Source organism: Eurypyga helias, unplaced genomic scaffold, assembly GCF_000690775.1.
Source record: "Eurypyga helias isolate BGI_N326 unplaced genomic scaffold, ASM69077v1 scaffold40137, whole genome shotgun sequence".
Taxonomy (NCBI): domain Eukaryota; kingdom Metazoa; phylum Chordata; class Aves; order Eurypygiformes; family Eurypygidae; genus Eurypyga; species Eurypyga helias.
Window position 1 is genome coordinate 276 of NW_010261809.1, and position 12,579 is coordinate 12,854.

Genomic DNA, 12,579 nt, shown 5'->3' on the forward strand with positions numbered 1-12,579 from the left:
AGGTCTCCTTTGTAACTCCTCTGCAGTACTTCACCAGTCAGATCAAGTGTGATGCTGTCTCTACCACGTAGTTTCCTGTGACAGTCTATCCCTTTCTCCTCTCTCCTCCCATTGGTTGTCTGTGTTAGGAAGTTGCCTCCTTACGGATCTGCAGAGTGTCTCTAGTGTATCTGAGAACCTGATACCCACTCTGTATGTGTTTCAAAGAGGTATCTTAGAGCAGTTCTGTTCTGGTCTTGTGTGCTGAGTCCCCTTAACAGCTGGAGACGCATTTGGTGCATTCCTAGAGTGCATCTTGCAGTTTAGCCTTATCTAAAAAAAGGGGGTTTGTACACTCCCAGACTGCTCTATGACGCTACCAGAGCATGGTAGATACTTACTGTCAGGAGACTTGCTTTGAAAAGTGAAATCACAGTGTGAAGTAAAATGTTAACAGTAGACTTGGCCTTTGTGGACCATTTTAAGGTAACAGGATTTGTACAGTCTTTCCTTCTGTAAATCCAGTGGAGTTCTTGGCAGTCACAATAACTTGTGAAATGATGTGTAGAGTTTATCAGAATGTGGACTGTCATTGCAGCATTCATAAAAATCTATAAATCTATTTTTATTTATAGTATAACACACTGAATCTTTGTTTCCAAGGTTACCAAGATTAATACAGTTATTGATTCTGAGTGTCTAGTTCCATTTTCATATATTCCGATGTTTCTTACTTGACCAAATGAACCTTTCAGTTAGCCACAACTCCATGTCCTGGACACTGACTAATAGCAAATTGCAAAAGACTGTTGTGGTGTCAAGGTGATGTTTTGTTTAAGAAGCTGTTGTGAGTGGGTGTGTCCCTTAGCTTGCTTAGTTGCAATAGTGATTTGCGCAAGAGCTGTATCATCCGTGCCTACTGTCCCCAAATCAGTGGTGTGGTCTAGTGTAAACAAAGATAAGATGTAACCCTATATCTGTCATGGTATCAAAGATACTGACAAGACATTAATCTAGGAAATCTTAAGATCTCGATCTTAATGTTGAGTATTTTCTCATATAGTAATAAAGATTAAACCTATTTTTGTTCCTTTTGAGTTATGTGTAACTCATCTGAACCTAAGCTTCCAGTTGGACAATGCTCCTGGATTATTCTGCTCTTCTAGCTATAGGTTTGACCTCTGATCTCAGGCAAGGTAGGTGAATGCTTTAGTGTATCTCAGCTGTCCCAGATATCCTTCATTTCCCCAGGAGAGAATAGCTGGCACTTACATTCTTTGATTTAAGAACTTGTAAGCCTGTGTGCAGTGACAGCCGACTTGCAAACTGGGATTTAAGGCGGAGCAGGTGAACTGTGAAGCGAGGATCCATGCTCTCTGAAATTGGTGGTCTTGTGTTACAGGTACATAGGAATGGAAGCAGATGTTATGCAGAATTACATATTCTTCTCTCACTGTTTTGGAAGTGTTAGGTTTTTGCTGAACATTGCTTTATTAGTGGTGCTAAGTTCAAATAATGCTTCTGACTAATGCTGGTGGCAGTGGTAGTTTCTGCTATTTTGCACTTGCATACCATTTTGAAGTGGCTTTGGTTTCCTTTGTCATATACAAAGGATAGTGCTGTAGGAGTGATCTCTTTGGTACAGAAGATCCTGTGAGATGACACCCTGAGTGACCTGTTTCAGCAGTCTTTGTATTTTTTTTTTCTGAATATGCAGTCACTTTTGCAGCAGAGCAAGCTGATTTTTCTCCTAGCTTTACTTAAGCAGGATACAAAACATTGGGTAAAAATGTTGTGCTTTTTAATTTATTTTTTTATCCTGTTTTCTCTGTTCTATCCCATCTGAGTCCATTTCAACTCTGTTAAACACAGTAATCCTGTTCCCATCTCTCCCCTACTCAAAAAACGATGTCCATGTATTTGTAGTAGCTCCCTGTTGAAACATAACATTTTTCAGTTGTGATTTCCTGATCTAGATGCCATAAACTTAATTTGACACTTTCCTTTATGGTGTTTTTGTAAACAAGCTAACAGTCCAATGCCACATCTATTACTTTACTCTGATTTCCTCCACTGTCCTGGGAGCTGGCTCAGGAGAACAGTGGCATGACATGCACTCGACAGATGTGCTGTTCACTTTTCATCAGTTTATTATTTTACGTGTGTTCTTAAACTGATTAATAAGTTCAGCATTGTTTCCCTGGACAGTAGATAATATGGTGGCTTTGGATTGCAGATGCCTGGGGAGAGAAGTTTTCCCATCATCTCAACCTTGGTGAATGCATGAAAGTGGCTGCTGGGCTGAGTTCTTGCTGTGTTATTTTTCTTGAGTAACTTAGGATGAAAGAACTGAGGCTTGAATTGACATTTTACCTGGAATCTGCAAAGTCGTGGTGGCAGGATTACCTTCTCATTAATGATCTACAAAAGCTAATGTGGTTGTTCCATTTAAAATTCCATGCTGAGTGGAAGGCCATGATTTTTTAAGTCTCTCGGATGTTTTGCATGTATGCAACTGCTTCTTTTTTGCTGTGGCATTATATTATAAAGGCAAAACTGAGAGACTAACAGGGACTGGATGTTTTATAGAGATACTTATGGAACCTTAGCTTGTGTGTGCTGGCTTTGCAGGATTAACCGGTCTGTTTCCCATGACTCCAACCTGCTAGGGTTTTTTCTTCAACCCTAGAATGTCTGCAGTGTGTCAAATCTTTCTTTTTTATTTTCTGCTTATAGATGATATAATTAAACTGAACAAGAAAGAAGAGAGAAAACAGTATTCTCCCAAAATGAAGAGAGCGCTTCAGCAGAACCGAACTCGACAGTTCAGGACACCAGGCTCCAAGTGGGGAATCCAACAGCAGAAAGGTGTGTGTGTCAAACGTTATGTGGATTGTGCAGCATTTTCGTTTGAGCTGGAATGTAACCTGATGAAAGTGTATGGATTGATCTGGTCAATTCAGATGTCTTTCAATAGTGTCATACGCAGCTTTGATTGCAATTCAGTTCTTTGTGATCCATTTATGTTTGGTGTTGTTTCTGGTTCAGTGTGAGAAAGTCATTGGCCAACAGGGAGCTTAGGTGCCTGATGGACTTGACTCAAGGAAGGGTTGGCTTTCTTTCTGATTTTTTAAATTTTTCTTAATTTTGGAAATTGTGTTGATATTTTGTCCCTTCTCAGAGATGGATAGAAAGAGTGCTGTGCCAAGGCCTGTATATTAGGGAATGTGGAGGCCTTGCCAGAGCTCGGAGGTTTGTGCAAAAGAGCCAGCGTATTTGGTTTTGCTAGGTAGAATTCTCCTAGTAGGCTTCCCCAAAATAGCTGTTACTGCAGACTCCATTACTGCCTCTGGGATATGTAAATGGATAGTGCAAAGTGTCTGAGTTGGCTTTTCTTGTTAAGACCTGGGAATGCAAAGGAAGCGCCATGTCAGCCTTCTTAAGCAAATGTTTTTACAGTGCAATACAAAAGTGGGGGGAAAAAAGTCATAGGCAGTGAGTAAAGAGAGGAAGAGTGCACAGTAACAGCTTTACTGTAGGTTCTCTGAATAACTGTCAGGGTTGGGTTGTCTTTTTTGTAAAGACAAGTCCTATTCTGAAATTATTGCCAGGTTTTAGTCCTTTACTTGGCCAGTACCTGCTTGAGACATAGACTGGTTTTGCTTACGTGGAACTTTGAGAAGTACCTTGTTAGCACTGGATTATCAAAATATGGAAAAATAGTCTAATCAGAAAGTTTACCATGTCAAATCAAGCTAATGAGTGTTTAGGTTAACACATGCAATTTGTTAACATTGTAACATTTGTGGAATGTCGTGTTGCTCAGCACTCAGTTTTTCTTTTTATACAGGCTAACGTAGCAATTACTTAATTTGTGCATCTTTAGTAAATTGGTGACAGTGCAGAAAAATACATCAGCCCACGTGTAGGGTAGGTGAGAGATTAAATATTCGGGTAGGTGAGAGATTAAATGAATTTAAATTGCAGATTTCTATAATTAATTGGTTTTGATCCAAAGGCCACAAAGTAAGCAAGTATTAGAATTTCGAATTTTAGGAGGAACTTGAGCTGCAAATATAAAACTAAATACAACCATTTTGGCAGTTACTTTTTTCTTGTGGTACCTTCTCTCCTTGTGTGCTTTTGTTCTAGAAAAAGCAAACATTGTTTTGAAAAATTGCCAGATTCATGACATGTTGAAACATTGTGAATAGCTCTAACTGCTTCTTCCCATACAGCTCTGCACATTTTCTCCCACTGAAAGCAAACCTCTTCTATATTGTTTTTTGAGCAGAAGGTATCATTAAATAGTTCTGAGCATTCCAGTTATTAGTATCTTATGATCCATAGATTTATTGCTGCACCATTGCCACTGAAGTGATTCTGATAAGCAGCAAATCCTCTGTCTGTGGACAGCTACAGAAACCACAAATTATCAACAGCACTCAATTCCTTGTGGTTTTAGAAGTGGCTGCCAAACTCTCTGGAAAGAAGCAAAGAACTTGAGCTGGGACTCTTTTCAGCTTTTGGGGGAGAAACAGAGAGAAGAACATTGTTCATTCAAATAAAAGTTGTCCTTGGTGATACACAGAATGCAATTGCACAAAACCCTGTGCAGCCTGAGCTAACATGGAGGTTGGTCCAGAGAGCCTGTGAGGTCCCTTTCTCAGCCTAAGTAACCCCCTTTCTCAACTTTTCTGTTTGAAAAGAAGAGCATTCGCTAAAGATCCACAAAGAGTGGGGAAACAGCAGCTGCTGCATGGCTGATTTATCTAAGCTGGTTTCTGATAGATGGGTTACCTCATGCGATGGCTCCTGTCTCATGAAGAAGCAGAGATTTATTATCGATGCTATTAAGTCAGCTGTGTCAAAGCTAGATGTGTCTGTTGCTATTCCTTAATCTTAAATTTATCTTGCAGGGGGTGATACTTGGGAACAAAACTGAAGCGTGGTCTGTATTTGTGGCGTGAAGCTAAATGGCTCCAGACAGGGTTAACTAAACCCTTGTAACTGGAGATTTCAGATGTTTATACTACAGACCTCAGACTTACAAGCCTTTTATATTCAAAGGCTGCTTTCAATTCTCAGTTTTGTCCAGGCTGCCATGCAGACTTCTAATTGAAAACACTTCAGATGTGATGTAATTCACAGGCTGTTTAATATGGTTTTGTGGGCCGGTTGCTATATTCTTTTTTTCTTAAGACATGTCTTGGGAGCCACTGATGTAAATAAATAAGCTTTGAAGTTGCCCTTTTTTTTTTTTCTTTAAAATAAACTGGTAATTTAAAGTTTGCTGAATGGGTGGAGAGCTGTTTGGTTTGGGTTTGTATTATTCAGTACTTCAGGTTCTGGTTTGGAGGATTTTGGTAGTTCTCTATGCCAGAATGAGTCTTTAAGTTGTCTGTGTAGGCGTGTTAAATAACACATTTTCATCAGAAATTTAATGCAATGAACTAGAGCAAAACTGATGTGTCTGAGAAGCTGATTATTGTTGTGCTGGGGCTTGGGCCAGACCTGCTAAAACAACCGAATTACAAAATCGTCTTCAAGTGTAGTGATAGCTTCTGCTCTAAGGCTTGAAGTGTTCAGGTAAATAGCTTGTTTTGCCTGTGTAGCATCTTAAAGTAATAAAACTTTTGATTTGATAAGAATTTGTGAACTCTCAATGCTTGTTGCAGGTTATGGTAAAAATCGTTTGGGACGCAGAAAGAAGATAGCAGGGAAGAAGCGTTCTTACGGAGTTATAACTGGCTTGGCAGCCAAGAAAGCAATGGGTTCACGCAAAGGAATTAGTTCTCTGAACAGACAGCCACTTAGCGAGAAGGTAATTAATGCGATTCTAGTGGTTCACGCAAGAACGGATTAAAAAATGAAACAATGACTTCAGAACAGTGCTATTGAAATATGAAGTGGAGACATGTGGTACAACCTTTTGTTAAACTGGGGATATTAGCCGACTTTTTGTTTGTTTTGAGGGAGTGCTTAATGATTACGTTTGAAAGTTGGGGTTTTAATCACTTAATTGGGTGTCATGAGAATTGAAGTACAGAAGTATGTTCTGTGCAAGTATCAAGGTAGTTACTGTGTTTTCACTGTAAGAAAAGCTCATTTACTAGGATTTCTTGGGTTTGCATTGCTTTGTTACCAAATATCATAGAATGGTTTGGGTTGGAAGGGACCTTAAAGCCCATCCAGTTCCAACCCCCCTGCCATGGGCAGGGACACCTTCCACTAGACCAGGTTGCTCAAAGCCTCATCCAGACTGGCCTTGAACACTTCCAGGGATGGGACATCCCCAACTGATTCAGCCCTTGTGCAGGTGTTAAGCATGTATTCAGTATTGCTTTTTTGCATTTTTGGAGAAGGGTAATTTTAAAGACGTAAGGCATGTGTTTTGTGAGTTTAGGGAAATACTGTTATAATCAAAAATTAACTGCTAAGCCCTGCTGGTTATTTTGTTGGGTGTTTTTTTTTTTCCCCCTGCCTGGTAAAGAGGAGAATGTAGAATTCATGAAAGTGTAGAAAATATTTTCAAATTATACTAGGCTGTGAAAGGTAGGCAAATCCAGATGTATTCTGTATGCAGTTTCTAAATGGAAATTGAAGAGTGTTTGTGTGTATACATTATAGGCATGTGCTCTATATATTTATTGTTTTTTAAGAACACACAGCGGAATTATCCAGTTTTGAAAAGGAAAACAAACCTGCAGAGACAATTTGAAATGCAGAGAAAACAAGCTCCAGCCCTCAGGAGGCCTGCCCTGCTAAACAGAAGGTAAAATACCAAGTCTGCTTTCTGAACTCTTGGCTGGTGAGTCTTGTTTGATTGGGCCAAGTCCAAGAGAAAACAGTAGGTACTGGCCGTAGTAATACGGCCAAGACTGTTGTGTGTGAAGTTCTACAAGTCTGGAAGCCAAGTATGGGGCAACATGGTCTCGATACGAAGCCAGATATTTATTACCATGTAGAGCACTCAAGAATTTCCTCTGTTTGTGGGCACCTGGTGTTCTGCCTTCACGTAAATCATAGGCACCCTGTACAGAAATGGCCAAGTGACAGCCACGGTTTAGTGAACTTTCTAAATAAATGCCTTTGTGAAGCTGGTGCCATCTTCTGTTTCGTGGAAGCTATTGCGTGTTTAATTTGTGCTGGAAATAACACGTCTATTATGACCTGAGTCTTAACTGGTCTCCATGATGAAAATTTTCACTCTGTGACTGTTGTGGAAACTGTAAACAAACTTTCTCTATTCATACAAAGACTGCTCATTTTTAAAATCTAATTAGCAGTGTTTAAAGTGCTGGAGGATTCCGAGCAAAGTAAAAAACACAATTAATAATCACACTGTCCTGTGATGCAGGAGTGCTATTTGTGACTCCATTTACGAGTGATGTGTTTGGTTCCTAGTAGAGGAGAAGCTTATTGCAACTGAAAGGTACAGCCTGAAAGAGGCAGCATTGCAGATGTCCTTAGGGATATATTGGGCACTTTCCTGACTTTCATAGTGGTCTCTTCAAGATGCTATCTGTGGAGCCTTTGATAACTGTATTTTATTAAATATTACAGGAATAACATGCCGTCTGCTTTTGCCAGAATTGGAAACAAACTCAATCAGCAGAAAGACACTCGTCAAGCAACTTTCCTATTTAGAAGGGGCCTGAAGGTAATAAAATTTACTGAAAACAACAGCAAAATTGTGGCAGAGGTTCCAAGGTAACCTGTAACACTGATATTAATGAAACGACTTCAAATAGCAGATCTGAATAGAAACTTCAGGTGAAATTGGAAATAGGCACGAGTTCTTGGAGGGAAATGTACCTGACCAGTTACTGTAACCCACTGAGTCTTGCTTCCTGGTCCAGTGTAGCTCACATGTTGTGAGGGGCATGGAACTTGTCAGAGTGTTTGAGGGTAGTTACAAGCTGTTCATTATTCTTTCTCAAACTAAATGTTAGAAAGTACTGTGTAGCTTTCAACAACTGCCCCTGGGTGAAGGGTAGAGCGGAAACATGTTGTAGAAAGTGATTATTTGGGGTTTTGTGGGGTTTTTGGGTAGTTAGGGTTTATTATTTTGAGTAAGATCAAGAGAATAGAGTGTGTGCAGTGAATGTTTTGGGTAGTTAGGGTTTATTTTGAGTAAGATTAAGAGAATAGAGTGTGTGCAGTGAATGGTAGTGATGTTTTTGCTTTTCATTTGTGCCCTCATTCTACATCTGCCACTGTTGTGACAGTGGGTAGCTTCTGTCTTCCATCCAGATGGATTGCAGAATTACAAGCATGATCACGAGGGAGAAAAACAAAACCAAACAGCAGTGGGATTTAATGGCATATTGGATATTAAGTGGGTCAAATTTGGATCAGATTAGGAACTAGCCAGGTTTTTCTTGCTGGCCTGGTAACATTTTGGTGTATCTTGGTAAGGTGTATGTTTGTTGACATAGTCCTCAAAAACATTTCAGTCTCTTTATTGTTTAAGTTACTGTCATTGAGAACTTTGTTTAAATCATTTTGTGTTCTTAAAGCAATTACTTCCCAATGTCTTACATAGGTGATAGGATAGGTATCTTTTAAGTCCCTCTGAAAGCACAACCCTGTTTGTGCAGTGTACAAACAGCTTTAAACTTCTGGTCTTGAGCGGCTCTGTTTCCAGCTGCTGCAGTGGGAATTGAAACAGTATTCAAATACTGTGTCTGTATTGTGTTTTCAGGTGCAGGCCCAAGTGCAGTCAACAGATGATCTAGATAATCAGACAGTAAAGAGAACTCGTCAGTAAGTATTTAATTTGGAAAACTTCAGTTTGGTTACTTGTGTGATTTTTGTTTTAGCTCTGGCTTCCTGGCTATGATAAATGAATGGGATTTTTTTTCCCCTGTAGGAATATCAACTGAGTGACAGTGATCCTCCTCCCATTCTCAGTTATTTCCTAAATTATCTTCTAATTTAACCAGGAGGAGTTTGTTTGCATAAAACACTTGCAGTCATGAGGGGGAAGGTGGTAGCTTCAGAGGATCTGACTTATCTTTACCACTCAAATACTGCATAGAGACTGGAAGAAAAAAATCAAATGACCGTGTTCCTCTGAGCTCTTGGTGTAATTTCCACTTTATTTAATACACATACAAGCTTGTGAAGCAGTTTGGAAATAAGTAAGGCAGGTCACAAGGTGGACACTCGATTCTCCCCCCACGTATTCTTCCCATATCATTCTGTGCCTGCTAGCTCTTTGCACTCGTTTGTTGGTAACACAACAGGCAGAGTAAGCAGCATATGCCACAGAGCTTGCAGTCTGTCACCTCTGTGACTTGCTGTGAGGGCGTTTTGGCCTCATCTGTGGCAAGGAAACAGTGTTTTAAAAAAGTGAACGTTTCAGTCAGTGCTGAGGTTCTGGTACACTTTGCCAGCATGGGACCCAGTGCTCAGCTGAATAGTTTAGATCATATAAAAGATACAAGGATCAATAGCCAAGCTTCTTGTAGATTGACTGCCTGTGGTCTTCACACTGTCCTGTATTCTGAAAGCTTGTACTTTCTTTACCAGCCAGTGTTTTGGGCATGCTTCTAAAGATACCTGGACTGAAATCTGCAGCGTTTTTGTATGTGATTTCTGTGTTTTCAAACTAGATGGCGAACTTCCACCACGAGAGGGGGGATTCTGACTGTGTCCATCGATAACCCAGGTGCAATCATAACCCCCATGTGAGTTTTCAAAAAAGTTCTGAAATGTTCTTATCGCAACCAAAATTGCTGTTCGGAGCCATTTCGCAAGTTCCGTGCAGATAGTATTTCAGGTGACCTCAAGGTCACAGCTTCTTCTGAAGACTTCTAAATCTGGCCCCTTTCTGAGTGTTTTTGAGCTGTGTTTGAATAATACCACAGCTGAATTTCTCTCCCAGTTAGGAGGTTGATGTGGTGCGTAGAGGTGGAGTGATGGGCCCTGGTAGATTTTTACCTTGTCTGCCTCTTCCAAATCAGACCATATTGCAGCTGTTTTCCTCCCTGTCTGAATGAAAATGACTGAGCACCCAGTTGATGAGTGATGGTAATAGTTCCTCCCTGATTTTTAAAGGTACTGCTGCAGTCATGCTTCAAGAAGGCGTTGTTGTGTTTATCTCAGAAGTTGATGGTACTATTGTTTCATGAGGTGTTTTATTTTAAAAATCTCTTGAGTGGCTTTTTTCATAGTAGCATTTTATTTATAAGGAAGACTGTACCAATTTTTTTTTTGTATTTATGGCAGTAATTAACCACAAATTATTCCTTTGTCACTAAGACTGAGGGATGAAAAGTTTGCTTCCTGTCAGGACACTTTGTCATAACAATAACGAATGCTCATGACAATAACATAGTTCTGCCTGACTTCTACCTTCTTGAATCTATGCCCTCCAGCTATTCAGCCAGCCTGATCAAATGGCTTGATGAAAATTTTATACATCTATCAGCATTAAGGCATTGTTGCATAAAACATGTACTCACGGTCCTTTGTAACATCCTTCTTTCACAGTTCCCAGAAATTACGACTAACTCGTACTCCTGTGCCACCATTTCTGATGAAGAGGGACCAGTCTGAAGAGAAGAAGATTCCCAAAGGGGTTCCACTGCAGTTTGATATTAATAGTGTTGGAAAACAGGTAAATGCAGTTTCTTTCCTTAGCTGTGGAAGTAGTTTCAAGACAGATGAACGTCAGTGAGACAGGCACTTTCAAGCTCACTAGTGACAGGGGACTGGTGACTATTTGTTGTTTCCACTTCCAGTTCTTCCACTAACTTGCTGTGTAACTCCAAGCAAGTAACTCGCTGTTCCTGTTCCTCTGGTGCGTGTCTTGCATGCCCACATGCTTTAAATGGGATTTAAAACATTGACTATTTCTAAAAGCCTTCTGGTGTTTCTGCTGTGCTTGAATCAGCAACTGTGTGTAATTCAGGGATGAGCTTCTTCCAGTTGTGTAACCTGCGTGGAACTCTGACAGCTGAATTCATACGGCAACTTTTGGGGGGTAAAAAATCAAATGTGATGACGTAAAAGCTGGAAAGACAAGCAATTTTTCATGTTTCCTGAAGACAAGTGATGTGGTGCAGGGATCTTGGTGCTGTTCTTGAAGGAATTCTTACAGGGTGGCAGTGTTAGCTGCTGCTGTAATTGGGTCCTTACTGCCAGCTGTAGAAAATGGCACGGGATCAGTGCATCGGTCCGGCTTTGTTCCTTCCATGAATGAGAAGTTTGTCAAAAGTAGTCTGCTACTGTATTGTAAAATTGAACTTTTGGGCTCTAGTGTACTGCCTCAGCTGGATGGACGGGAAAGCAGCTTGCATTAGCACCATTAAAATGGTGCATTTGGTGAAATTGCATAGAAGCTGCGCGGGCAAATGAGTGTAGTTAAAATTCCCTTTTCAGTCTGTCTGTCCTCAGTTTAACTTACAATATTTTGAGTAGGCTTTCAGTCTTGTCATTGTGTACCATGTGTTCCTAATGAATTCTGAGAAATGTATAGTCTAATCTGATTTTTAAATGGTGTGGGAAATGATGAAATCAGACCGCCTTTTTTCTTTTTTTAATCTAAGTGAGGCAATTAAGAAGTCAAGTGGTGATATAGAATGAGGAAAAAAATATTGTGTCTCCATTACTTCGATTAAATTCACTTAACTTCTTACACGTTTGTGGTGAAATGACTTTATTTTTCAGACAGGGATGACGTTGAATGAACGTTTTGGGATCCTGAAGGAAAAAAGAACAGCGCTGTCTCAGAACAAAGGAAGCCGTTTTGTCACAGTGGGCTAACCTACCAGATGGACTTGAGCACCGATCCCACCTACCTAAGAAACTGAGATAAATGGGCAGAAAAATACAGCATACGTCACTGAAATTCTCCAGACTTCTTGCCAAGGTGGTGGCAGAGCTATCGATTTCTATCACTTTTACTTCGAATGGTAAAAGACCCAATGACTTGAGGGGGGGAAAGTGGGGAAACTGGTCTGCTGGAGTGGCACCATCACCTGGTTGGAAAAGATTCTGTTGCCTAGCTGATGACAAACATTGATTTCTGGTTCATCTTGTGACCGAAACACTAATTTTAAAAGTTGGGGGTTTTTGTCTAGGAGTGCTCAGTATCTGTTCCTTGACCCCTCTGTTACAGTAAAGATTGTGTAGGTGTTTCATTACAAACCCTATTTTAGGGTTTTTTAGGGACTGCCTATGAACTTTCCTTTGGACTGGAGCTTGGCGCAGAGCCTCAGTTCACGAATACTTTGGTAGGGATGTAGCGGCATTCTCCACGGGAACATTGGTTGTACTTCTTTGTGCTTTTGAAGTTCAGGTTTTTTTCCTTTCTTGAAAACTAAGTGTTTTGCATCCTCACTTTCACAAATAAAGCTGTTAGCTGAGTCCCAGAATAGATACTTGGGATGGAGACTATTCTGCTCTTATCCTTGAAAGTGGTCCAGTCATAGTGGAGGAATACTGTGTAGGCAGTATGAGAGTAATTGATATTACAGATAGTTGAAGTTCATCGTCCTCCTCTGTAAATGTCTCCTGTATTTTCCTAAACTTTTGCTTTCTATTTCTTTTTGTAAGTTTTTTTCACAAACTTAATGCAATAACTTCACC

At 40.2% G+C, this 12,579-nt stretch overlaps 1 protein-coding gene across 1 annotated transcript in view; it reads left to right on the plus strand.

The window, feature by feature from the left end:
- FYTTD1 (forty-two-three domain containing 1) overlaps positions 1-11,779 on the plus strand; it is a gene marked incomplete at its 5' end in the record, with an annotated part of 11,948 nt that extends 169 nt beyond the window's left edge. Inside the window, 8 exons of the mRNA XM_010155500.1 lie at positions 2,716-2,847; positions 5,658-5,803; positions 6,642-6,754; positions 7,546-7,642; positions 8,687-8,748; positions 9,600-9,674; positions 10,480-10,606; positions 11,659-11,779. Of these exons, the coding sequence (XP_010153802.1) occupies positions 2,716-2,847; positions 5,658-5,803; positions 6,642-6,754; positions 7,546-7,642; positions 8,687-8,748; positions 9,600-9,674; positions 10,480-10,606; positions 11,659-11,754 (848 nt within the window). The remainder of the gene's footprint in view (positions 1-2,715; positions 2,848-5,657; positions 5,804-6,641; positions 6,755-7,545; positions 7,643-8,686; positions 8,749-9,599; positions 9,675-10,479; positions 10,607-11,658) is intronic.
- Between the last annotated feature and the right edge of the window lie 800 nt (positions 11,780-12,579).